At 56.0% G+C, this 26,750-nt stretch overlaps 2 protein-coding genes and 1 pseudogene across 3 annotated transcripts in view; 2 read left to right on the top strand and 1 right to left on the bottom strand.

Annotated features, from left to right (window-relative positions):
• Positions 1-4,949, top strand: part of UVSSA (UV stimulated scaffold protein A) — a 43,349-nt gene extending 38,400 nt beyond the window's left edge. The window contains exons 13-14 of the mRNA XM_050790805.1: positions 409-583; positions 2,500-4,949. Of these exons, the coding sequence (XP_050646762.1) occupies positions 409-583; positions 2,500-2,593 (269 nt within the window). The 3' untranslated portion in view covers positions 2,594-4,949. The remainder of the gene's footprint in view (positions 1-408; positions 584-2,499) is intronic.
• Positions 4,950-11,997: 7,048 nt separating this feature from the next.
• LOC126954471 (putative protein CRIPAK) lies at positions 11,998-13,521 on the top strand (annotated as a pseudogene). The gene is made up of 2 exons (XR_007725608.1): positions 11,998-12,104; positions 12,462-13,521. The product of XR_007725608.1 is annotated as a putative protein CRIPAK (transcript).
• A 6,715-nt stretch (positions 13,522-20,236) lies between these two features.
• NKX1-1 (NK1 homeobox 1) lies at positions 20,237-23,575 on the bottom strand. Its single transcript, XM_050790734.1, has 2 exons — positions 23,113-23,575; positions 20,237-21,120 (listed from the first exon to the last, which is right to left on the bottom strand). The coding sequence occupies exons 1-2, from the start codon at positions 23,573-23,575 to the stop codon at positions 20,237-20,239; spliced, it is 1,347 nt and encodes a 448-aa protein (XP_050646691.1).
• Between the last annotated feature and the right edge of the window lie 3,175 nt (positions 23,576-26,750).

Below are 26,750 nucleotides of genomic sequence, written 5' to 3'. Positions count from 1 at the left end.
GCCCGTAGGCAAGGAAGTAGCTTGCGGATGGCACCAACCGCCAACCGCTGGCCTTGGCCACCTTCCAGCCTGGGAGGTCCATGGGTGCCCTAGCAGTGGCCTCTGGGCCCAGCCCCGGCTCCCCATCTCTGGGCGGCAGGGGCCTGTGGGGGTGTGGGGCGGTGGGGACGAGCTCTGTGTCGCCTTCACCCCACGGGGACCAGCGTGCCCACCCTCCCCAGCCTGTTGCTCAGGGAACCCTGCCCGCCGAGCTTCCTCTCGGGCTTGCTGGTGCCAGGGTACGGCTGTAGGCAAGCCCCCCCGGCCCCGCTGTCAGGACGAGACCAGGAGCCCCTCCTGGGGGCCTCGGGCAAGACGGGCTGTGGTCAGTGCCAGCTGTTTCCTGAAGTGCGTGAGTTTTGTTTGCAGAATGGCAGGACCCTGAGTTGATGAGAGACGTGGAGGCAGCCACAGGGCAGGATCTTGGCTCGTCCAGGTACAGCGGGAAAGGCAGGGGGAAGAAGAGGAGGTACCCCAGCCTCACCAACCTGAAGGCTCAGGCCGACACGGCCCGCGCTCGCATCGGGAGAAAAGTCTTCGCCAAGTAAGAGTGGCTGCTGGGCCACCTCCCACCGCGTGGCCCCAACGTGAGGGTGTTCGGGGGGGCCATCTGAGCTCCAAGATATTCCAGGGACCTGGGGCCTCCAGGGGCTCCCCTGCTTTGAGTTCCCCTGGGGGACCACCCACCCCTTCCCCTGGGAGGGGCAGTGCCAGCCAGCAGGGGCAGCAGGCAGGGTCTGGTCAGGAACGCCCCTGAGCATTCCCCAGGATAAGAGGGGCTCGACTGCCAGGCACCGTCATCCTCGCTTCCTGGGGGAGCCGTGTCATGACACAGGCCTCGGCTGGTACAGAGTGAGCCCCCTCGTCTCTCCCTTGCCTGGCTGTGCCCCCAGGTCAGTGCCTGCGTATTTCTGCAGCGGTGACTTCAGGGAGGGTGGTGACTGCAAAGGTGGCCACAACAGAGGTCCACGCATCAGCCCCAGCAGAGCCCAGTCCCAGCGTGGCTGCTCTGAGCACTGGCTCTGGGAGGCTGACCTGGTGTCTCTGCAGCCCAGCGTGGGCCTGTGTGACTGGTGAGGCCTCGGCAGGGCCAGAGTGCAAAGCCCACCAGCCCGACATCCCTGCATGCGGTCTGTCCGCTGGGGCATCAGCCACCCACACGGCCTTGTGTTTCTGTCTTCACATTGCCTTTTTCTCGCCCAAGAAAATCCAGAATGCTTGCTTAGAAGCCACCTGAGGCTGCTGACTCCCTCCCACATCTGTGCCAAGTCCCTGCTGGTGCAGGTTTATCTGGTAGCGCCAGTGAGGTGACCCCACCCATCGCCGTCCCAGAGACCCTCCCTTGGACACCCCTGGAAGGTGCTGAGTGCGCCGGGCAGAGGCGGCCCCTCCTGGCCAGCATGACCTTGCACCGGCCTGAGTGTGCTCGGGCGGGAGGCGCCTTCGCAGCGCTCAGACCACGCATCCCCTGGGCTTGTGGGTGGTGCATCCACAGCTTTGCTTGGGTGGGGCAGGGGTGCTGGTGGGGGCTGCGGAGAGGCTGCCTGGGGCCCCTGGCACAGAGCTGGACCCATCACGTCAGCCAACCACACTAGGCGCCTCGGCCCCTGGTAGCTCACGATGAGGCTGTTTTCCTGTGGACCAGCCAGGGGCAGAGGCCAGCCTGGGTGCTGATGCCCAGCAGCAGGCACGGCCAGTGGCCCCGTGCCAGGCCTCCTCCCTGTGTCTCATGGGGACAGTGAAGCCCATGGCAGGAGCTGGCTCTTCACAGCAGCTGTGTGGCCCAGAGCCCTCCCCACAGAAAGGACCTGGGGTGACCACAGGCGAAACCCTGCCTTGAGGGGCCCCCATAGCAGTGCCTGGCAGCCCCACAGGGCCACAGCTGAGCGGAGGTTTCACCACCTTGTGGCCTCAGGCCCTGCTGGCTCCACACCCTCGTGTGTCATGGCACCTGAACTGGTCAGCACAGCACACCTCATCCCGCTCCCCGGAGTGCCTGCCCTGCCCACGCCCTCCCTGCTACGGCCCTCCACATTTCCATCCCTGGCTGTAGAGCTGTGTGTGCAGCCATGGGCAGGGCCGTCCTGATGCCCCCTGGCTGCATCTCCTGCAAGGCCACTCCCCAGGAGACCAAGAGGGAAGCTGTGCCCTCATCGTGGAGTGTGGGAGGCCACAGGAGAAGTGCCAAGGTGGGGCTGGGGCCACCTTCACCACGCAGAACCACCCGCCACAGACCCCAGCTCTGGGACCTGGGTGGCCCTTTCCAAGCCTGCCTCTGTCTTGGAACAGGGCCAAGGGTCCCGTCGCCCATCTTTCTCTGAGGGTGGCACCCACAGGCAGTTAGCATCCAAGGGCAGCAGCTGCCCCAGGACCAGTGCGTAACCCTGGTGATGCCACCACTGGGAGCCCAGGCCCCTGGCGGAAGCCTCCCAGGTCACATCTTGCCTTGTTTCCCCACAGAGCAGCTGTGCGGAGGGTCGTGACAGCCATGAACCAGATGGACCAGAAGAAGCACGAGAAGTTTTCAAACCAGTTTAACTATGCACTGAACTAGAGAGCTGGGCCCAGTGCACTGGCCATTAGCACCTTCTCCCTCTGCCAGTGTCTCAGGACAGCAGAGTGGGCGTGGGTCTGGGCAGTAACCGTGCTTTGGCTATTACTGTGTTTGATGTAAAGAAATGGCACATTGAAATGCCCTGAAGGTCTGGCCGTGCTGCTGTGACAGGGTTCGTCGTCATCTGGTGACGGGTCTGTCCTCGTAGAAGAGGCCCTCGGGCCCGGAGATGTGAACACAGGCAGCAGCCCTGCTCCAGAGGGCATCTGCGAGTCCTCGTGAGGCCAGTGCATGTGGTGGTGCGGGGTTCAGCACTGACAGCGTGTGCGTGCAGCTCAGCTTTCAGAGCTTGCATTCCCCAGCTGGGAGGCAACCACTCAGAGGAACTCTGGGAAACCCACTTTTATGCAAATGTTGTTTTTAACACAAACACAAAGGCCAGTGAACCGTTCACTCATCTGCTTTCTGTTTCTGGCTTTTCATACGACATGTGGCCTCTTGTGCCTGGCTTCTTGCACTTGGCATTCTGTTTTCAGGGTCCATCCATGGAGTTCCCCTCCGACGTATAAAACAAAGGAGGTGAAAACCTGTCCATGTGGAAGCTCGTGCACACATGTCCACAGCAGCGTCGAGGGTACTGAACATCTCCTGTGCTCACGGGCCGTTTGTGTACCTTCTTTGGAGAGGAGTCTGTTCAAATCTCTTGCCTATTTTTAATTGAATATTTGTCTTGAGTTGTAACCGTTTTTTTCTCTCTCTTTTAGAGATGGGCTTTTGCTCTTACCCAGGCTGAGTGCAGTGGCACGATCATAGCTCATTGCAGCCTCAAACTCCTGGGCTCAAGCCTCCTCCCACGTCAGCCTCCCAGGTAGCTGGGACTACAGGCACACGCCACAACGCTTGGCTAATTTTTAAAATTTTTTGTAGAGACGAGCTCTCACTGTGTTGCCCATGGTGGTCTCGAACTCCTAGCCTCAAGCAATCCTCATGCTTCAGTCTCCCAAAGTGTTGGGATTACAGGCATGAGCCACCACTTCTAGCCAGGAGTTTATATGTATATTGTGAATACTGGATCCTTATGTGATTTGCAAAAACTTTCTTTTTTCTTTTTTTTTTTTGAGACAGAGTCTCGCTCTGTCGCCCAGGCTGGAGTACAGTGGCCGGATCTCAGCTCACTGCAAGCTCCGCCTCCTGGGTTTACGCCTCAGCCTCCCGAGTAGCCAGGACTACAGGCGCCCGCCACCTCACCCGGCTAGTTTTTTGTATTTTTTAGTAGAGACGGGGTTTCACCGTGTTAGCCAGGATGGTCTCGATCTCCTGACCTCGTGATCCGCCCGTCTTGGCCTCCCAAAGTGCTGGGATTACAGGCTTGAGCCGCCGCACCCGGCCTCTTTTTTCTTTTTCTTTTTATTTTTTTTGAGACAGAGTCTAGCTCTGTCGCCAGGCTGGAGTGCAGTGACCCAATCTTGACTCACTGCAAGCTCCGCCTCCCGGGTTCACGCCATTCTCCTGCCTCAGCCTCCCGAGTGGCTGGGACTACAGGCGCGCACCACCACGCCCAGCTAATTTTTGGATTTTTAGTAGACACGGGTTTCACTACGTTGATCAGGCTGGTCTTGATCTCCTGACCTCGTGATCCGCCCACCTCGGCCTCCAAAGTGCTGGGATTACAGGTGTGAGCCGCCATGCCGGCCGATTTGCAAAAACTTCCATCCTGTCCATTCACTTTCTGGATAGTGTCCTCTGAAGCACAAAAGTTAATTTTGATGAAGTCCAGCAATTTTTCTGGGTTTTCCTTTTGTTACTTATGCTTTTGCTGTCACATCTCAGAAGCCATCGCCTCATCCAAGATCACAGAGATTTACACATGGTTTCTGATAAGCATTTTATAATTTCAGCTCTTATGTGTAGATCTTTGATCTGTTGTGAGTTAAGTTTTGTGTGTGGTATAAGAGCCCGCATTCTTTTGCCTGTGGATATCCAGTTGTCTCTGCACCATTTGTTGAAAACATTATTTTTCCCCATTGAATTATCTTGGCACCCTTATTTATAATCAATTGACCAAAAATGTACAGGTTTATTTCTGGGCACTTGACTCTATTCCATTGACCTTAACCTTATGCCGGTACCACAGTGCCTTGATCAATGTTGCTTTGTTGTGATAAGTTTACTTTGTTCTATTTCAAGGCTGTTTTGACTATTCTGCATTCCTTGCATTTCCAAATGAATTTTAGGATCTGCTCATCAGTTTCTTCAAAAAAAAAAAAGCAGCTGAGATTTTGATAGGAATTACATTAAATCTAGAGATTGCTTTGGGATGTATTACCATCTTAATATTAAATCTTCTGAGTCATGAGCTTCTGATTATCTTTCCATTTATTTGGGTCTTTTTAAATTTATTTCAACAGTATTTTGTAGTTTTCAGTATATAAGTCTTTCACTTATTTTGTTAAATTTACTCATATTTTATTCTTTTTTATTTATAACCAAAGGATTATAAATGCAATTATAAATTATTAAAAGATTATAAATTGCATTTATAAAAGCAATTATAAATGTAATTGTTTTCTGAATTTCATTTTAGGGCTGATCATTGCTAATATGTGGAAGTACAATTGACTTTTGTGTATTGATCTCGTATCCTGCATTCCTTGCTGAACTTGTTTATTCATTCTAATTAGTTGTGTGTTCCTTAAGATTTTCCATACACAAAATCATCTGCATGTCATCTGCAAACAGCTGTCTTTCTAATCTGGGTTTCTTTTATTTCTCTTACCTAATTGCTCTGGCTGGTACCTCCAGGACAATGTTGAATAGATGTGGTGAGAACAGACATCCTTGTCTGACTCTTGACCTTAGCAGGAAGCTTTCAGTCTCTCACCATTGAGCGTGATGCTAACCGTGCTGTTTTGTGTAGATGCTGTCTACCAGGTTGAAGAAGTTACCTTCTCCTCCTAGTTTGTTGAGTGTTTTTGTCATAAAGTGTTGAATTTTGTCAGATGCTTTTTCTCCGTGTGTTGAGATGACAGTAGAATTCTTGTCCTTTACTCTAGTGATACGGCATATTACATTGTTTCTCATATGTTGAACCGACCTTGCATTCATGGGGTAAATTCTACTTGTTCGTGGTATATAATCCTTTTTTTATGCTGCTGGATTTAGTTTGCTAGGATTTTGCATCTGTATTCATGAGGGATATTGGTCTGTAGTCTTTTTGTGATGTCTTTGTCTGACTTCAGTCACGTCACTACTGACCTCATAGATTGAGGTGGGAAGTGTTCCCTCCACTCCTATTTTTTGGAAGAGTTTGTGAAAGATTGTTGTTAATTATTTAAACATTTGGTAGAATTTACCAGTGAAGGCTGGACTTTTCTTTGTGGGATTTTTTTTCCCCTAATTCAGTATCTTCACTTATTATAGATCTGTTTAGTTCCAGTAGTTTGCATCTTTCCAGGAGTTTGTCCCTTTCTAGGTTCTTTGTTGCAATCTGTTTATATGCAATTGTTCATAGCATTAAAAAAAGTGTTTTTAACTGACAAGGTCTCACTCTGTTGCCCAGGCTGGAGTGCAGTGGTGCAATCATAGCTCACTCCAACCTCAGACTCATGGGCCCAAGTAATCCTCCCACCTCAGCCTCCCCAGTAGGAAGGACCACAGGCATGTACCACCACATCCAGCTAATTTTCTGACTTTGTTTGGTTTGGTTTTGTTTGGGACAGAGTCTGGCTCTGTCACCCAGGCTGGAGTGCAGTAGCACAATCATGGCTCACTACAGCTTCGACCTCCCAGACTCAAGCAATCTTCCTATCTCAGCTTCCTGAGTAGCTAAGACTTCAGGGGCATGGCACTATGACTGGCTAATTTTTTAAAAGCTTATTTTTGGTAGAGATTGGGTCTCACTATGTTGCCCAGGCTGGTCTCAAACTCCTGGCCTCAAAAAATTTTCCCGTCTTAGCCTAGCAGGGTGCTGGGATTACAGGCATGAGCCACTGCACCCAGCCCTAATTTTCTTTAATTTAATTTTTTTGTAGAGACAAGATCTCGCTGTGTTGCCCAGGCTGATCTTTGTCAAACTCCTGGCCTCAAGCGACCCTCCCACCGTGACCTCCCAAAGTGCTGGGATTGTGGATGTTAGCTGTTGCTCCCAGCCTATTCATAGTATTTTCTGGTTTTAGTAGTTTGATTCTTCTCTCTTTTACTCCCCTTAGTCAGTCTAGCTAAAGATTTATCAATTTTGTTGATCTATTTAAGAAACGACTTCTGGTTTTGTTTATTATTCCCTATGATTTTCCATTCTTTATTTTGTTAATTTCCACTGTAACCTTTATTATTTCCTTTGGGTTGCTTTGGGTTTTGTTTTCTTTTTCTTGTTTCTTGAGATGGAAAATTAGCTTATTGATTTGAAATCTTTCTTTTTAATATAGATGTTTGTAGCTGTAAATTTTTAATCTCAGCACTGATTTACTTCATCCCTTAAGTTTTGGTATATTGTGTTTTGCCTTTTTTTAATCTCAAAGTATATTCTGATTTCTCTGGTGATTTCTTCTTTTACCTCTTGGTTATTTAAGAGTTTGTTGTTTAATTTCCACATATATGTGAATTTGTCAAGTTTCCTTCTGTTATTGACTTCTTTTCCTTTTTTGTTTTTGAGAAACAGGATCTCACTTTGTCTCCCAGGCTGGAGTGCAGTGCCGTGATCACAGCTCACTGCATCCTCAACCTCCCACCTCAGCCTCCCAAGTAGCTGAGACTACAGGCATGAGTCACCAAACACAGCTAAATTTTTTAAAATTTTGTTGTAGAGACAGGGTCTGACTGTGTTGCCCAGGCTGTGTTGGAACTCCTGGGCTCAAATGATCCTGCCACTTTAGCCTCCCAAAGTGCTGGGATTACAAACGTGGGCTACCGTGGCTGACCTGTTACTGATTTCTTATTTCACTCCATTATGGCTGAAGAACATAACTGTATGATTTCCTGTCTTTATTGAGAGTTATTTTATTGGCGTACCATATTTTCTGTCCCAGAGTGTTGAAGAATTTCTATCCTGTTCTTGTTGGGTGGAGTGTTGTATAGATGCCTGTTGGGTGTGATTGGTTTGTAGTGTTGTATGGATGCCTGTTGGGTGTGATTGGTTTGTAGTGTTGTATGGATGCCTGTTGGGTGTGATTGGTTTGTAGTGTTGTATGGATGCCTGTTGGGTATGATTGGTTTGTAGTGTTGTATAGATGCCTGTTGGGTCTGATTGGTTTGTAGTGTTGTATAGATGCCTGTTAGGTCTGATTGGTTTGTAGTGTTGTATGGATGCCTGTTAGGTGTGATTGGTTTGTAGTGTTGTATGGATGCCTGTTGGGTCTGATTGGTTTGTAGTGTTGTATGGATGCCTGTTAGGTCTGATTGGTTTGTAGTGTTGTATAGATGCCTGTTAGGTCTGATTGGTTTGTAGTGTTGTATGGATGCCTGTTGGGTCTGATTGGTTTGTAGTGTTGTATAGATGCCTGTTAGGTCTGATTGGTTTGTAGTGTTGTATAGGTGCCTGTTAGGTCTGATTGGTTTGTAGTGTTGTATAGATGCCTGTTAGGTCTGATTGGGTCTGAGTGGTTTGTAGTGTTGTATGGATGCCTGTTAGGTGTGATTGGTTTGTAGTGTTGTATGGATGCCTGTTGGGTGTGATTGGTTTGTAGTGTTGTATGGATGCCTGTTGGGTCTGAGTGGTTTGTAGTGTTGTATGGATGCCTGTTGGGTCTGATTGGTTTGTAGTGTTGTATGGATGCCCGTTGGGTCTGATTGGTTTGTAGTGTTGTATAGATGCCTGTTGGGTCTGATTGGTTTGTAGTGTTGTATAGATGCCTGTTGGGTGTGATTGGTTTGTAGTGTTGTATGGATGCCTGTTGGGTCTGATTGGTTTGTAGTGTTGTATGGATGCCTGGGGGTCTGATTGATTTTTAGAGTTGCATAGATGCCTGTTGGGTGTGATTGGTTTGTAGTGTTGTATGGATGCCTGTTGGGTCTGATTGGTTTGTAGTGTTGTATGGATGCCTGTTAGGTCTGATTGGGTCTGAATGGTTTGTAGTGTTGTATGGATGCCCGTTGGGTCTGATTGGTTTGTAGTGTTGTATAGATGCCTGTTGGGTCTGATTGGTTTGTAGTGTTGCATAGATGCCTGTTAGGTCTGATTGGGTCTGAGTGGTTTGTAGTGTTGTATGGATGACTGTTGGGTATGATTGGTTTGTAGTGTTGTATAGATGCCTGTTGGGTCTGATTGTAGAGTTTTATGGAAGCCTGTTGGGTCTGATTGGTTTGTAGTGTTGTATAGATGCCTGTTGGGTCTGATTGGTTTGTAGAGTTGTGTAGATGCCTGTTGGGTGTGATTGGTTTGTAGAGTTGTATAGATGCCTGTTGGGTCTGATTGGTTTGTAGAGTTGTATGGAAGCCTGTTGGGTCTGATTGGTTTGTAGTGTTGTATGGATGCCCGTTGGGTCTCATTGGTTTGTAGTGTTGTATGAAAGCCTGTTGGGTCTGATTGGTTTGTAGTGTTGTATAGATGCCTTTTGGGTCTGATTGGTTTGTAGAGTTGTTTGGATGCCTGTTGAGTGTGATTGGTTTGTAGTGTTATATAGATGCCTGTTGGGTCTGATTGGTTTGTAGAGTTGTGTGGAGGCCTGTTGGGTGTGATTGGTTTGTGGTATTGTATAGGTACCTGTTGGGTCTGATTGGTTTGTAGAGTTGTATGGAAGCCTGTTGGGTCTGATTGGTTTGTGGTGTTGTATAGGTGCCTGTTGGGTCTGATTGGTTTGTAGTGTTGTATAGATGCCTGTTGGGTCTGATTGGGTCTGATTGGTCTGTAGTGTTGTATGTAAGCCTGTTGGGTCTGATTGGTTTGTAGTGTTGTATAGGTGCCTGTTAGGTCTAATTGGGTCTGATTGGTTTGTAGTGTTGTATGGAAGCCTGTTGCATCTGATTGGTTTGTAGAGTTGTAGAGAAGCCTGTTAGGTCTGATTGGTTTGGTTTGTAGTCTGATTATTTACATCTTCTCTTCCCTTATTCATCTTCTGCCTAGTTATATTGATATTGAATGTGGGGTATTGAATCCTTCAGTTTTGTCAGCTTTTGTTTCATAAATTTGAAACTCTGTTAAGTGCATCTGTGTTTCTATTTCTTTCTGATGAACAGACCCTTTTATGATTATGACATGTCCTTCTTTGTCTCTAGTGAAAAAAAAAATGTTGTCTTTAAGTCCCTTTTGTCTGATGTTAGTATAGCCACTTAGCTCTTTTTTGATTGTTTGCATATTATCTTTTTTCATCCTTTTACTTTCGTTGTATCTCTGAATCTAAAGTGTGTTTCTTGTAGACAGCATATAGTGGGATTGTGTTTCTCATCTGTCCTGCTGGTCTCTGCTGTGAATTGAAAGGGTGTTTCTTGTAGACATTTTATAGTGGGATCGTGTTTCTCATCTGTCCTGCTGGTCTCTGCTGTGAATCAGAAGTGTGTTTCTTGTAGACAGCATATAGTGGGATCGTATTTTTTATCTGTCCTGCTGGTCTCTGCTGTTTGAGAGGGATGTTTAATCCATTTACATTCAGTGTGATTACTGATAAGGTTGGATTTGTATCTGCCATTTCTAAATTTGTTTTCTATGTTGTCTTTTTTATCTTTCTTCCTTTATTTCTCCATTATTTTTTTGTGTTAAATGGACATTTAATTCTCTGTAACATTGTAATTTCCTTGTCTGTTTTACTGGGTTTTTTAGAAGTAATTTTCTTAGTGGCTGCTCTGAGTATTACAGTAACAATGTAAAACCAATCAAGTGTTCAGATGAACTTAATAATGTACAAAACCCTTTGCTTTGAGTAGCTTTGTTTCCTCTCAGCCTCTTGGTGCTCTATTTGTCCTATAAATGCTACCTTTTAGATTGTAAGTCCATCAGCAGTCTTGTAATTATTGCTTTCTGCAGTTGTCTTTTAAATCATGTAGAAGAAGAAAAGATGTACGAACAGAAATGAGTCTCTGCTGTCTCTGTTGCTGGCTTTGCGGTTGTCTTTTTTGGTGCTGTTTGTGTGGATTTGAGTGTGGTGTCTTGGACTTCAGCCTCAAGTATTTCTTGTAGGACAGATCTTCTAGCAATGAATTCTCTTTGTTTTTGTTTATCTGGGAATGTTGTAATTTCTCCTTCTCTTGGGAAGAATCATTGTGCTGGATATGGCCCTCTTTTTCTTTCAGCCCTCTATAGATGTCGCTCCACTGCCTCTGGCCCCCGTGGTTTCCATGGCAGGAGCACTGCACCACGTCTCAGTCTCTTTTTAGCTTCTGACTGTTTGACTGTGGTGTATCTAATTGTGGATCTTTCAGTGTGTCCTACCTGAAGTTCTTTGAGCTTCTTGGATAAAGAGGTTAATATTTTTCAGCAAATTTGGGAAATTTTTGGTTGTCATTACTTGAAATATTTTGTGTCCCTGCTCTCTGTCCCCTCGTTGGACTCCAGTTACGTGTGTTTCTGTGGAGATGGGCACAGCCTCGGAGGCCTCGTTGACTTTCCCTTGTTCCGGAATTTTTTCTTCTTCTCGGAAAGAATCATCTCAATTGACCTATCTTCAAGGTCACAGATGCTTTTGCCAAACAAAACCTTATGTCAAGCTGCTATAGTGAATTTTTCATTTCAGTTATTGTACTTTTCTACTCCAAACTTCCATTTGGCTCTCTTTTATAATTTCTATATCTTTACTCATATTCTTTATTTAGTGAAATAGGCTCATACTTTAATTCTGTAGACACAGTTTCCTTTAGTTATATGAACATATTTATAGAAGCTGATTTAAAGTACTTGTCTAGGCCAGACGTCGTGCTGCGCACCTGTAATCCCAGCTACTTGGGAGGCAGAGGCAGAAGAATCACTTGAACCCGGGAGGCAGAGATTGCAGTGAGCTGAGATCAAGCCATTGCACTCCAGCCTGGACCACAGAATAAGACTCTGTCTCAAAACTAAGATAGATAGATAGGTAGATAGATAGATAGATAGATAGATAGATAGATAGATAGATAGATATAGATTAGATAGATAGGACTTATCTAGTAAGTTCATGAACATCAGGGCCTATTCAGGGGAAGTTCCTATTGATGGCCTTTTTTCCTATGTCTGAACCAAGGAAATAATGTACTCTTTCTTTGTGATCTCATGTATATCTATTGTTTTTGAAGACTGGACACTTTAATTACGTGCTGAGCAACTCTGGAAATCAGATGTGCTCTCCACGAGTTTATTTTTGTTTTGTTGCTGTTACCATTTGTTTAGTGTGTGTTCTGGACTAATTTGAAGTGTCCACCTCGTCAGTTTCATGTTCAGCCAGTGACTGGACTGAGGACCCCTTTAAGTGCTTTGCACCAATAACTCTCACGGTTCTGCCGACATGCAGTTGATGCGTGGTGTGTGTGCCTTCCGCGCTCCAGCAGGCAGCTGCCAACCGTGCCTTTGCCTTCACTTCTTGCTTGCACACGGCCACAAAGCCAGCCGGAGGTGAGGGCTGAACGACTCAGGTTCCTTTTGGGCATGCACACGGCTCTGTGCCTGTGTGGGCACGGCCTTCCACGCCTCCAGGAGTGTGGCAGAGCTTCTCAGCGGCCACCGTGGGCATCTCGTTCCTCAAACCCTCCTTTCATGAGTTATGTAGTTGAATTATCAGTCTTTCTTGGCTTCTAAGTTTTGTATTCTAGTTATAATGCTCTTCCCCTCTCAAAGATTATATTTGAAATGTTTTCCATGTTTTCTTCTAGTAGTTTTATGGGTTTCATTTTCATATTGAAATCATTGATCTACTTCTAGTTTTTGATACAAGATGTGAGCCAGGAAACCCAGTTTTTAAATTTCACATAGCTGTCCGGGTGTCCCTGCACCTCTTATCAATGAGCCCTTGCTTTGTGCCGATTTGGAGTGCCCGCCTGCTCACACGCATGCCGATGTGGAGTGCCCGCCTGCTCACGCGCGCGCCGATGTGGAGTGCCCGCCTGCTCACGCGCGCGCCGATGTGGAGTGCCCGCCTGCTCACACGCGCGCGCCGATGTGGAGTGCCCGCCTGCTCTCGCGCGCGCCGATGTGGAGTGCCCGCCTGCTCGCGCGCGCGCCGATGTGGAGTGCCCGCCTGCTCACGCGCGCGCCGATGTGGAGTGCCCGCCTGCTCACGCGCGCGCCGATGTGGAGTGCCCGCCTGCTCACGCGCGCGCCGATGTGGAGTGCCCGCCTGCTCACGCGCGCGCGCCGATGTGGAGTGCCCGCCTGCTCACGCGCGCGCCGATGTGGAGTGCCCGCCTGCTCACGCGCGCGCGCGCCGATGTGGAGTGCCCGCCTGCTCACGCGCGCGCCGATGTGGAGTGCCCGCCTGCTCACGCGCGCGCCGATGTGGAGTGCCCGCCTGCTCACGCGCGCGCCGATGTGGAGTGCCCGCCTGCTCACGCGCGCGCCGATGTGGAGTGCCCGCCTGCTCACGCGCGCGCGCCGATGTGGAGTGCCCGCCTGCTCACGCGCGCGCCGATGTGGAGTGCCCGCCTGCTCACGCGCGCGCCGATGTGGAGTGCCCGCCTGCTCACGCGCGCGCCGATGTGGAGTGCCCGCCTGCTCACGCGCGTGCCGATGTGGAGTGCCCGCCTGCTCACACAAAGCCCTGGCATGGTGGCCCTGTGGGTTTCCTGTCCTGCTGGCTGAGTCAGACGCTGTTACCGTGCATTGTACTTATGGTGGCTTTTTAATACATTTTTATGTCGAAGACCCCTTTTATATTTCTTTCCACCTTGAGATAAAGTGGGAATATTAGGGATGAGATGGAAGAGGAGAGGGTGTTTTTGTAAAATTGAATTCAGGACCTATTTGTTAGCCTGGTGCTTTTTGTATCAGACTTTTAATGAATTTTCTGAATGCTGATTGAAAGACAAGCCTGTGACTCTGCGACCAAGTGCGGGGCCGTGCGGTGGGGGTGCTGGGCTGGCCCTTCTGGTTGGTGGGGTGAGGGGGTGGGGACTGTGCCCCTGGGAGCAGCTGACTTGGCACTAAGGGGGTGCTGGGGGTGGGCCCATCCTTTTCTCAGATCCCCTCAGCAAACCCCTTCCACCCATACTTGCCACAAAGTGGTTTGGGTACCCATGAGCCAGGCAGATGGAGAGGGCAGAGGAGCCTGGGGCAGCCTGGCCTGCAGATGCATTTAGAGCCAGAGGACGGGGCTGTGTCCAGTTCCTGCAGGAACCACCGTGGGAGCAGGTTGCCCCCTCCCTAGGGAAGGAAGGGACCAGCGAGGATTCAGGCGGGGAAGAAAGCTGGGCCTGGGCAGCCCAGGAAGGGGTGGGGTTCCTGAGGACCCTGAGAGTGGTCCCACGGCTCAGGAAGTACGTGCAGACTCCTTTCGCCTCCCCTGCCTGCTGGAGCGACCCCCAGCAGTTCCTGGGGCCTCCCAGGAGCTCCCTGCAACACCCCTGCCCCCAGCCCTGTACACCTGGGGTTGACTGAGCCTGGGAAACCAAGAAGCAGCACAGAAGCCAGGGGTCAGCAGCTTGCCCGTCCCTCCCCTGTGTCTCTGCACTGACACAGGCCGGTAGCCCAGGCAACTGGGCTTTAAAAACAGGACCATCCCCAGAGGCTTCAGGCCCAGAGGGGACAGGGCAGGCACTATAGCAGCCTCACATTGCACGCAGGGTCACTGCAGCTGTGGGGGCCTTGGCAGGTGCACACTGTCAGTCCCAGTGAGGATGGGAAGGGAGCTCCATCGGTCTGGCATCTGCAAGGAAGGGCAGAGGCAGTGGAGGCTGCGGAGAGGCCCCAGGGTGCACAGCTAAACAGACGGTGACCCTGGGTGGTGGGGACAGAGGAGCTGGGATCTGGAAACAGTGTTGCAGACAGAGCATGGCCGCCAGACACAGGCACACCTGCATCGGTGATTGGATCTGCTGGGCGTGGCTCTTAAGAAGGGCAGAAACAGCAAGCAGAGAGATTGTGGAGGCAGGGTACCCATCACAGCAGGTAGCCTGGGTGTGGTGGGCAGGGCTGGCAGGAGCAGGTCCTCAGTGCCAGGCCAAGGGTTCAGGGTTCCCACCCAGGGATACGGGGGCTACTGGTGGGGCTCACAGTGGGAGGGAGCCCATGCCGGCTGGTCCAGCGTGCTGCTGTCCTCATCCAAGGCAGACTGGCTGAGGTCAGCATGGAGAGCAGCAGAGGGTGGGTGCGAGGAGTGACCAAGGAGCACTGGTGGGCATGGGTCACAGCCCCAGTGCTGGGGTGGATGGGCCACCATGGGAAGTGGTGTCAGGGTTAGCTACACAGAACCAGAAACTCCAAGTAAGAGTGGCTCATAGACATAAAGGTTTGTGTCCTGTTGATCCAGAGCCCAAGGGTAGGTGCCCCCAAGCACTTATGAGGGGGCTCAGTTCCACCAGGACCTTGTTTTTTTCCAGTTCCTGGCTCAGTATCAGAGCACGTGGCCTCCAGCCCCAAGGCTACCTCATGGCCCAAGGTGGCTGCTGGGGCTCCAGCCATCACCAGGTCTGCAGAAGGGAGGAGAAGGGCTTTGCCTCCCCTCTGAGCTGATTCCTATAAGGAGCCTTCTCAGTCCCCCCACCCCCATACACTACTCATGTTGACTTGGCCAGAACCTAGTCACCGGCTGCACCCAGCTGCCTGTTGCCCCAGAGGCAGGACATGTGGCCCTCAACCTGGGAGATGAGTGCTCAGCCACAGCCTCCCAAGAAAAGAGAGAAGGCATCCCCACCAGCAGAGCTGTCTACCCTGCAGGGCAGTCAGGAGGAGGTGGGATGTGGACATCCCCAGGTTGTCACCCATGAGCAAGCTCCCCCGCCCAATAGTGGATGAGATGCCCCCACCCCATGTGCCTCTGTGGACTAGAAGGTGATCTTGGGATGGGGGAGGGGCAGCAGTGCCAGAGGCAGGTGGGGACCGCAGTGGTCATGGGGGCAAGGATGGGGCTCAGCCCCGCCTCCTCCCTCAGGTGCAGTCCTGCAACCCTGCCTGGCCACCCACCCCTGCCCCTTCCTCCCCGAGCTCACCTCCCTCTGCTGCTGGCCTATTTGTCCAGCCTCACCTCCCCCCATGGTAAATGGCTTCTCTATAGGAAGCCTCCCCTCCCAGCTGACGCTGTGCACAGCTGACCAGAAGAGACCAGGAGTGAGGGGGCACTCAGTCACCAGGGAAGAAACGGGGGACCCAGGTGGCGGCCATCACAGGCAGGACACTGGGTGTGGGGAGGTCTGAGCACTGCAGGGAGGCCCCTAGGGATGGGGGGACAATGTGGGGGCACGTAGGATGTGGGGTATTTTGGGGCATCTGGATGTGGATAGATTAGGTTGGATGTGGGGAGGGTGCTTGGTGCCAGGGGTTTGCTCTGAGGCTGTGGGGCTGGCTTGGTCTGGGAGGAGCTTGGTCTGGCTTTGTGGTGCCTGGAGGGCCCCTAGCCCCAGGAAGGACATCACGGGGCAAGGACAGGGCCAGGCACACCATTGCCAGGACATCATGGGGCAAGCACAGGGCCAGGCACACCATTGCCATGTCAGGAAGGCAGGTGGGGGATGAGGGCTCCCCAAGCCCAGGCTGCCCCAGGACTCTGAACAGGAGGAACCAGCCACCAAGTGAGCAGGGCGCTGGGGAGGCAACGCCAGGATGGGGCAGCCAAGGGCCCGAGTGATGGTGAGAGCCTGCTTGGGGGTGGAGAAGTGAGGAGGAGGAAGTGTAGACAGCAGGTGTAGATGGCTCTTTTGATACTTTGGCTCGAGGCTGGGAGGAAAGGGGGAGAGCTGGAGGCCACACAGGGTCCAGGGAGGGTTATGCCTAAGCTGGGAGACACTGGACGCATCTAAAGCCCAGCAGGGGCCGTCTTCCCTGGCAGACACAGGCAGGTGACAAGATCCTGTGGCTGAAAGATGGGCTTGGACCTGTGGCCACCCCAGGGTGGGGTTATGGAGAGAGTACACCAGACACCTTAGGGTGTAGGAGCTGGGTGCCCACCAAGGTTGAGGCCCTGGACTTTGGAAAAGACCAGGCGGGCTGAGGGAGACTTTCTTCAGCAAGCCCAGCTGCCTGGGGCTGGGGGTGTGGGCAGGTGGGCATGGGAGTGGGGAGCACAGGGAGGCTCGGCAGCGGCAGCCGGTGGCCCCAATCCATCTCCCCTTTCACTAGGAGTGAGATGCCTGGGGGTGGGGGGGAGACTGCATCTCCTAGCCTCCCTTGGCTAGGAGAGCACCCGTGACCCAGCTCTGGCCAATGGGACATGAGCAGCTGTGTTGTGTGGGCTTCCGGGAAAGCTCCTTAAAAAAGACGGGTGTTTCCAGCTGCTCCCTTTTTTCCTGTTTGCAGCCGGGGGTGAGGATGTGGTGGCTGGAGCCTCAGCTTCCATTGGGGTCTGTGAGGCTGAGGCCTGCCCAGGCCTGATGCAGCACAGAGAGCCAGGAGCTGGGTCTCCAAGGACTCAGTGAAGGTCTCACAACTGCCCAGGGCTGCCACCGGTCAGAATTCCCTCACAAAGAGAAAATAAACAGTCTCCTTTCAACTCTCTTCATTCAGGTTTTTTCTTATACGCAGCCAAACCCAATCCTGACCCCCACAGCAACGGACCACAGCACCACGGGCTGGTGGGGGTGGGGAGGTGGCCTCATTGGGAGGCCTCTCACCATCTGGGCTCAGTGGTCCCTGGGCAGGAGACAGGAGCCCAGGGCATGAGAGCAAATGCCGCCCTTGTCTGGGCTCATGCTCACTTGACAGGAGGCCCCTTCTGTGCCTGGCTTTGCATCAACGACATGCGTGCAGTTCTGGGAACTCAGGGCAGGTGTGGTCCAGGGCAGGATGAGTCCTAAGCCCTAGGAGGGTCCATGGAAGAGCGTCCTCAGATCCTGGGGTCAAGACCTCACGGCCCTGACACCAAAGTGGGGGACATGTCAAGGCCCCTAACAAGGCTCCTGCTCACCTCTGCCTGCAGCACAGGCCCAGGGAGCTGAAACCAAGTCAGGCACAGGCGGCCTAGACTGGAAATGGCTGGCAGGGGAGGCCCAAACCTGGTGGAAATGGGGGTGGTGGGGCAGCCCGAGTGTTCCCTGGGAGGCAGCCAAGGGAACAGCATCCCAGCCTCCCCAGGGAGACTGGGGGCCTGGGGACCCAGTAGGAGTATGGGCTAAAAAGTGGGGGCTCCTCCAGGAGGGAGCAGGGCACCCACTGGCACCACAGCTGGCACTGCCCTCAGCAAGCCCTGTGACCTCCGGGCCTCAGTTTCCCACATTTGACTCTCAGCAAAATGCAGTGGGAGGCTCGGGTGGCTTTGCACGCAGTCCTCCTCTGACGAGGGTCCGCTGCGCAGCAACTGTGAACCAGAGACTGCAGCGACCCAAGGAAATGTCCCCCACGCCTGCGGCATGAGGCTTTGGGCTGTCCAGGGAGCTTAGAGAAGGGGTGGGCGACGCTGGTGCATGGAGTGGGTATTGCTTCCCAGACCTCACAGCCCCCAGCCCATACCCTCCATCCCATCCAGCAGCCCAGAGGCACTGCTAAAGGGCCCTCCGGTGTGGCTCTGTGTTTCTGGCTGAGCCTTGAGGGGAGGAGACAGAGAAGGCCAGGGTGGGGGCATATGGAAGCTGGAGGGATGGGGAGCCAGGATCTAAGCTCCATGGGAGGGCTGCACGCCGCGGTCTGGCCAGCTCTGAGTGGGTCTGAATCTGGCCTGCACTGTCACAGCCTTCTGTCATCTCCCTGTAGGGTCTGTGAGCTCCTGGAATGTTCCAGCAAGCTCAGCAAAGGGTCAGGCCCTTGCAGCACAGACCTGGGTCCCTCCCAGCCATGCGGCAGCTGCTTTCCCGCTCGGCAGCCCCAGTGCCCAGCTCAGGCCAAGCCTGCTGCACTGGCTTCAGCTGAGTCGACCCTCTGGCTACACTTGGCCACCTGCAGGTGGGGCTCACCTTCCCTCACCGACCCCCACCCAGCAAGCCCGAGCTCTGCCAGCAGAGGGAGGAGGGAGAGGCTGCCCTGCCCCTGGACTGGTGAGCCTCAGGACGCTTGCTGCAGGCAGGTGACTTCACCTATGCAGACCCAGAAAGGGAGCAGAGAGCAACTGGGAGTCAGGCTGGCCCTCGGCTGGAGGAGCCAAGGCCTGCCTGGGGCCCGGAATGTGGGGGCAGCAAATGCACAGGGTGGTCCCAGCCACCCCTGCCCCACCCCCACCAACCTGCCTGATGGCTGGTGCTGCTCTGGGCCTGCTCTCTGTCCACAGGTGCTGGCCAGGTCAGTGGGCGGCTCTGTCTCCCATCTTGCCTGTGGTACTAGGTACTCCACTGCCACCACCTGCTCCCAGCCCTCCCCCAGTGGCTGGTGCCAGGTTGACAGCCCAGAGATGAGCTCAGCCCACTCACGGAAAATGGACGGGACACCAGGAGACCGGGCCCAGTCAGGGCACAGCCGCCAGGCAGAGCCAGGCTCCCTCTGTGAGGCAGGGCTCAGGACACCCGCCAGCAGCAGAAGAGGGGTGGGCACCTGCCCAGCTGTCGCCAGTGTCCCGTGCCGCCTCCCCACCCGTTCTGGGGCTCTGAACCCTCCCCATGTCGCCCTTCCCCGCTTGGAAGCACCAGCTTTTGCATCCACACTGCCACCTAGCCCTGGCGCCTCTGCCTCTGGCCTCCCTGAGCCCAGCTCAGGGCGAACACCAAACCCACAGGGCTCCGAGAGCCTGTGCAGGGAATGTAGGGGCCGTTTCCAGCGTCGCTGGAGGAGAGGTGGCCGCACCAAGAGGGAGCACTCGACCCGACTCTTGGGGGCCCAGCTCTGAATGGGCTGGAACGCTCTTGGGCAGGTAGCTGCGCCCCCGGCCAGCCCCTTTTCGCGCCGGGTTAGCCCCTTTTCCTCCCCAGGGAAAGCAGGCAGGCGCTCCTTCCTCCAGGCAGTAGCCGAAACTGACACCGTCCCCAGGCTGACACGCCCAGCCCGGTGCTCCCTTGCGGGGATGTGGGCCAGGGGAGTGGGACCGGAGCAGGCTGCAGGGGTGGGGAGCAGGAGGCAGAGAACAGGAGGCAGAAAATGCTGCACCCCCAGCCGCGGTCCCACCAGCTCGGTGGCTAAGCGGAGAGGCGAAGAGGCAGTAAGCAGATGGTCACTTTCCGGGACCTGTAATCTTTCTTGGGGCTGGGGGGGGCGGTCAGGGAGGGGACACTGAGACCTGAGTCTCAGCCAGCCTGGCGGGTGAGCCCCTGCGCCCAGCCCCAAGCCGAGGACGACGGGCAGGCACCAGCAGAGAGGCCTGAATTCTGGCCGGAGGACGCCAGGCCGGTGGGAAAACCGGCTGGAGTCCCGCGCGAGGCCGAACACCCTAGGCGCCTTGGTCCCCACGGGAGAGGATTCATGGGTGGGCTGGGCCGGGCCGGGCCGGGCCGGGCGGAGGGCGGCGCGGGAGCCTGGGAGACTGGGGCGCGGCCGCCTGCGGTTTATTGATTGAGTGAAGTTCTGCAAAGTGCTTCGCAGCGGGCCGAGCCCGCGGGAGCCGCCTGCCCGGCCCCGACGCGCATGGTCATTTATAAATTTAAAACTCTTCCGTAGCAACCGCTTATGTACAGAGTCAACGACTAGAATGCTAGAAAACAGCAGGGCCCGGCGGCGGCCTCGGGGGCGGAGCGGCACGGCGCTCAGAGGTGCGGCGCGTAGAAGGCGGGCGCCCCGTAGGTCTGCGAGCCCAGCACGAAGGGCGAGAGCACCGCCGGGCTCGACAGGAACGGCAGCTGCGCGGCGCACACCAGGCCTCCGGGGCCGTGCGCGGGGTACCCAGCCGGGCCGTGCATGCCGAGAGGGGCGCCCATGGGCGGCGAGGGGCTGAGCGGGCTGAGGCCGCCGGGCAGCCCAGTGCCAGGCCCGGCCCCCGGCCCCGGTCCTCCGCCGCCGCCGGTCGGCGCGCTGGTGTCGGCGCCCGGGTTCTGCTTCTTCCACTTGGTTCGGCGGTTCTGGAACCAGATCTTCACCTGCGTCTCGGTGAGGCTGAGCGACAGCGCCAGGTTGAGGCGCTCGCACACCGACAGGTAGCGCGTGGCCTTGAACTTGTTCTCCAGCGCCACGAGCTGCTCGTAGGTGAAGGCGGTGCGCGCTCGTCGCGGCTTCCCAGATTTGGAGTCGGACCCCGTGCGCTTCCGTTTGGGCTTCGCCGCGGTCGCCGCGCCCTGCGGAGTGGTCCCCGCGCCCCCCGGCGCCGCTGCAGCTCCCGGCGGGCCCGGAGCTCCGGGCGAGTTCCCGCGGGGTCCGAGGGCCGCGGCCTCATCGACGGTGGCGCCGGGGGACGCGTCCGCCTCAGCCGCATCCGGGCAGCCCGACCCGCGGGCCCCGAGGCAGCCGCTACCTCCCCGCGCCTCCTCCGCGCCTCGCGCCGCCTCCGTCTCGGGCGCTTCGTTCTCGTCGTCGTCCTCGTCGTCGGGAACCTCGTCCCCGCTGTCCGCGCTCGGGCTGTGGCCGCCGCCGCCGCTGCTGTAGCCGTTGGTGTCGTTGGTCTCGGCCTCCCCTGCCTTGTAGGGGTCGCCGGCATCTGCGGGCGGGAGGAACAAGGACAGGACAGGGCAGTTAGGGAAGGCCCGTTCCCGGATCCCGCCCTACGCGCGCCCCGCTTCCTCCCCCAGGGTTCCCTCCCGCCTCCTGCTCAGCTCCTCCTGCTTCTTCACCCGCGTCCTCTCTCCTTCGCTCCGTCGTTTCCTTCCCCTCGGCCTGTCCTTCCTTCCCGCCGCCCGCGTCTCCTCCCAGTCCCTTGTTCGTTTCTTTCTATGGAGAGAGTCCTCCTCGCCCTGAGCTACCGGTTCTCGCGGCGCCCGACGTTTTTGCCGGAGCGGGGCTGGACGGGTGCTGCGGGCCGGGCCGGGCTGCGGAGATTACAGCGGAGTGGAAGCTCCGATCGATCCGCGGGGCAGATACAAACTTAATTAAACTCATTTTGTGTAATGTACAAACTAGTTAAGGTCATTTAATTTATTTCGGCGTATATTACCCTCCAATTACCGCCGGCGCAGGACCAGCCAATTACCGGGCATTTAATAACAGGTCTAGGGGTGGGGCCGGAGCCGACCGAGAGAACGGGGCTTGGGGGACCCAAATCCTATGCCCTGGCCCCGACCCTACCTCAGGCCCCGAGTCTGAACAGCAGCCCCGCATCCTCCAAGCAGAGGCCCTGCAGTGACTGCATTTTGAGTCTCTGAAATTTGGAAGAAAGCATCTCTCCCAGACAGGGTCTTCTATGCCCTGGCACTGGGGGCCTAAGTCAGGAGCAGTTGGGGCAGATGCCCTCCACAGAGCTGCCCAGTGGCGGTCACGGCCTGCTCTCCGGCCAGGTCGGAACCGAAATCTCCGGTAAGAAATGATCAATCGCTCCTGTCAGATTCCTCCAGGGCGACTGTGGGTCCCCGCTTCCCTCAGCAGGAGCAGGATCCGCCCCTAGACGACCGCGAGCGCCGTCCCAGCCCTGCCCCGGGTGCCTGGTCCTGCTCCCTCCCCGGCTGTGCTATGCGCGCGCCTTCCCAGCTTCAGCGGGATCCCGTCCTTCCGCCCCGTAGGCTCCCCGGAGGTGGAGGCTCTGAGCGCCGCCGCCGCCGCGGAGTCCGTAAGGTCCCCTTCACTCAGCCGGATTTGTTCGCCCTCCATCTCCGCCGACCGGAAGAGGCCCCGCGCAGGTGCGGCCCGCAGCCTCCAGGCGCTGAGCCCGTGGCCGCGGCCAAGCCCCATCTTGCCCGCGCTGTCCTCCCTGTGCCTCGGCGGGGCCGGGAAGTTGGAGGGAGGAGGCGGGGGAGGGGACACAAAAAGCAATCAGGAGCGGGTCGAATGCAATTCGCGATCAATAGCGGCCCCTAATAAGTGTAATAGGTTTTAATCGAGTAATTATCCGAATTTTGACCCTATAATTTAGATGTTCGGGGGGAGTTTGCAAGGTGCTTGAAAGAGATATGCACGCGCCGTAATGGGATATCGACCCGACCGGGGGCGCGGGCCGCCCCATTACCGGCCGCTTTCCGCCGCTAAGCACATTTCCCCTTAACCGTAATCGAAGGGATTTAATTGTTTTTCCAGAGATAACCAGCGTTTTGTCACAATTAGTCTGATTTGTCCAAAAAAAAAAAAAAAAAAAGAGAGAGAGAGAGAGAGAGAGAGGAGGGAGGGAAGGAGGCCTCGGGCGGGCACAGTGGGGGTGGGGAGGTCACGGGCCAGCCACCGCGCGCGGCCCCTCGCCTCCTGCACCAACTACCCCTCCAGGCCGGAGACGCGCGGAGGCGAACCCTGGACCTGCCTCACAGCCCTGCAGCCCCTGGGCCTGACCCGGCTGAACTTCTCCAGAGGAGCCTGGCGATGCGGGCCCTGCAGTCCAGGTCGGACGGAGGCCACGGGTGGGCTGGTGCGGACCCCGCGCTCTGCGAACTTTCCACGGAGCCTCGGCGTGGGCCAGACCCAACTCGCCACGGTGTCCCAGGGTTGTAAACGCGTAGAAGTGGCCGGTCCCCCTGTCCCCGCGACCTGGCGCCGGGCGCATCCTACTCACTCGGCGGCTCAGCTCCGGCGGCTCCGACTCCTCCGGCGCCGGCGAGGGCGCGGCGCTCCAGCTCCTCTGTGCGCGGCGAGCGTCCTGAGGCGGAGGGTGCAGGGGCGCATGGGGCCGAAGCGCACGGGGCGCACGCGGCGGGCGCCACTGGGCCCAGCAGCACGCAGCGACGCCTCCTGCTGTTAAACTTGTTGGGGTCCAGGATGTCCAATACCGAGAAGGAGGTGGGGCGCGGGGGCGCTGCGGGCCGGGCCGCTCCAGCCCCCTCGGGCGCCGCAGGCACAGTGTCGCTGGCCGCGAGCGGTGGGGCTCCAGCGCGGGGAAAGGCAGGCAGCTCGGCGCGCCCGTCCATAGCGTCCCGGGCAGCGGCGGCGGGAGCTGGCGGTGCGGGCCCCGAACCTGGCGGAGGAGGTGGCGGCAGCGCGGGAACGTCCCCAGGAGCCGCGGAGCCGCTAGCGCTCATGCCGGCCTTCCGCCGCTCCGGCCACTCGGGCCCTGCCGCCTACTGGGCTCCCATACCTGGAGGCCCTGGCACCGCCACACGACCCCGCGCAGGAGGCCGCTGCTCGGCTGGCTTTCGGCGCCGCGCCCTGCGCTCGGCCGGTGCTGCCTTCGCCGCCGCCTTAGGCGCCCGCGGCGCCCGGTCCGCGCATTTATGGCAGCCCCGCCGGCGGCGCCCACGCGCCCACACGCCGAACACACGTGCGCCCGCAGGCGGCCGCGGGGCTCCGCCGCCCTCGTTAGCGCGCGCGCCTAATTGGCTGCGAACGGTCCCGGGCCGAAGAGGCGGGCCCCGCACCGGACACACGGACTGAGCCGCCGAGCCGGACGAACAGACACGCAGCCCGGAGCCCAGCGCGGTCCGCAGGCGGCTGTAGTGGTCAGCGGCGCGTCGCTGCGCCTCCGCTCGTCCGGAAACGGCGCACCAGCCTCCTTGGCGAAGGGGGAGGAGACAGCCCTGGCTTTTAAATAATTGCGGGATCAATCTGCGGCGGGGCCGCAGAGACCCCAGGGCGCGCGGGCCAGCGAGCGCCAAGAGTTGGCTGGGACATCTCGGTGCAGGCTGCGGTGACTGGCCCGGCCTCTCCTCCGGGCCCCCGGCGGGCGGGGCCCGGAGCTCCAAAGGTTCCCACAGCTCTGGCGCCCCTCGGCAGTTGGGTTGGGGATGGGGAGAGCCGTTCTCACGCGCGATTCTCCGAGTCTCCGCCGGGTCTGCAGCCCCCTCCCGCGCGTTCCGTGGGTCTTGCTCCCGCCTCTCTCGCTTGCTCCCGCTTGGGGTCTCCTCTTGCGTCTCGGGGTCTCTCTTGCTCAGGGTCTGTGCCCCTCCATCCCTTCCCACGCCCGCCCCTTTCACGTCGTCAAATTAGGGCCCGATCTGGAGTCCCAGCAGAGGGGCGGGGCCGGCTGCCCCCGAGCCGCTCATTAGAAGTGGAATCGAAAATGAGAAGGCTGCTTGTCCCTCTTAACCCACCCCCAAAAGGGGGACCGACAAATTGCACACACAGCAGGCGGCCTACATAAAATCGATCCTCTTCAAGTAAGGGAAAAATGTGTGTTTCTTCCAAAAATAATACGACAAATGCCCCCTTCGCCACATCCGGATAAATAAGAAGCCCCACGGCCTGAGTCTTTATTTGGGTACGTTTTATCTACAGCCGCGATGTTTGCAGGACAAGGCCCTGCGGCCCTCGGTCCTCGAGGGTTGGGCCTGGCGTCCGGAGTCCCAGTGCGGGATCGCGGTAGCTCCCCGGCGGGTCGCTAGTCTCTCTCCTCCTCCTGCCCATGCAGCGAGCAGCCAGATGCAGGTGGACCATGGTGGGCGCCAGCAGTGGGAGCGCGCACGCTTCTTCAGGGTGTGAGCGCGCGGGCGCGTGCACCGGCGGCTGTGCGCGCCGCCTTACGCCGCGGTCCCCGGAGCCTGCTCCGCGCGCAGGGCGGTCCTTTGCAATTACCGCGGGCAATGATCCTTTGGAAGCAGAAATTAAAAGTTGAGAGAAATAATGGTGGACCGATCGGCTGTAATTTGGGCCAAGCTCGGACACGCCGAGCCTCGGGGAGGCTGGAACTAGGGTGGGGTGGGGGGGGCCGCAGGCCTTCCCGTCCCTCTTCTCCTCCCGCTTCCCCTCCCCTGCCCTCCCCGCTGCTGGTCCATCCCGAGATTCTAATCAGATCCACAACACTGTGTCCTTCCTTGCCAGGACTTGATTATTCTTTATCTTTAAATTATAAATCACCTCTGGGGAAGGAGGGTGGGTAATCTCCCATCGCAGGGAGGCAATTATCTCCTTTCCGCCCCACCTTGGTCTTCACTCTCTCCCTCTCCCCCAGCTAAATTTGGATATAGATGTGCACACGCCACTCACACACACACTCGTTCACAAGTGCGTAGCACATACAAGCACAGATCCGTTCGTGAGCACCCAGGCACACAAGCCCGGCAGAGCCCTCACAAATGCACTGGCATCCCTGCATTTCCCTCTCCCCCGCCAGCGCCAGCTCCACGCTGGTCTTGGCTTTGTCTTTAACTCTCTCCGGAGGAGAGGCACACAGGACCCTTTCCCAGTCCCTGTACCCCTCCCCAGGAGGCACAGCTGCTGGGTGGCCAGCGAGGCCTGGGTGGGGGAAGGCAGGGCAGGTCTCAAGGGCAGACCCCTGACCTGGCTGCCGGTCTCCCTGCAGCACAACCCACTCAAAGCGTCCGTCCCTGCCACGGCCTGACCTCAGCCAAGCATCTCCCACCAGTAGCCACAACACTCAACCCTGCCAGGTCCCAGAGAGTTGGAACACCTGTGCGTGAGGAAGGGATGGGTAATGGGCACTCAGCCCTCTTGGTATAACTTTCAAAACGAATGCAATCACATGTAAAAGATGTTTTATACAACATAGATGCAGTGTGTATGATGATTGTCACTAAAACATGGTAAATATAACACATTAAATACGATAGGGAATAGCATAACGGAATTGTGTTATAATATACAACGACGATGCGTTTCCCAGCAAACACGTGCACACCCAGCACTGCAGAATGTTCTTCCTGATGGGGGCGGGGCCTGGTCATGGTTGAGTAACACTTTGAGGAAAGCACGTGGCTATCTGAAGTTTGCGGGCCCCAAGGTTCTCCTTGAGCCTTCCCTCCCCTCCTCTCTCTGCCCCACAACATCCTCATGTGAGCCGCAGTGGGCAGGGTGATGAACTTTCAAGTTCTCAGTCAGGCTCAGAGGAGCAGGGGCCGGGTGGTGGAGCCTGAGGGGTCCCCCAGAGCTACACAGGGCACCTCCCATCGCCTCCCCTGGGAAAGGCTCGGAGAGGGCACTGCTGCATGCTCCCCTGCCCCACCCTTCCCCCATCTTTGAGGAAAACACATGCCACAGAGATGCAGGGCACCCCTCCTCCTCGTCCTCTCTCAGATCCCCAGGAACATCCCTCCCCTCCCCGATCTCAACCTAGCATGTCTGGGGCTATAAAGACGTCCTTTCACTCCTAATCACAATTGATTGTCAATTAGACCCCCATTTGTGCAATCTCTGCCCATCTGCCATCTCGGGTTATCTGCAAGACACCAGTTTCACTTGCAGGGCCCCAGGTGGGCACTGACAGGTGAAATCAGTGCTGGGGGTGCGCTGCCTCTGCCTGCC

The sequence above is a fragment of the Macaca thibetana genome, chromosome 5 (assembly GCF_024542745.1).
Source record: "Macaca thibetana thibetana isolate TM-01 chromosome 5, ASM2454274v1, whole genome shotgun sequence".
NCBI lineage: Eukaryota > Metazoa > Chordata > Mammalia > Primates > Cercopithecidae > Macaca > Macaca thibetana.
Note: the sequence above shows the minus strand (reverse complement) of the source record. Positions and strands in the feature narration are given on the sequence as shown.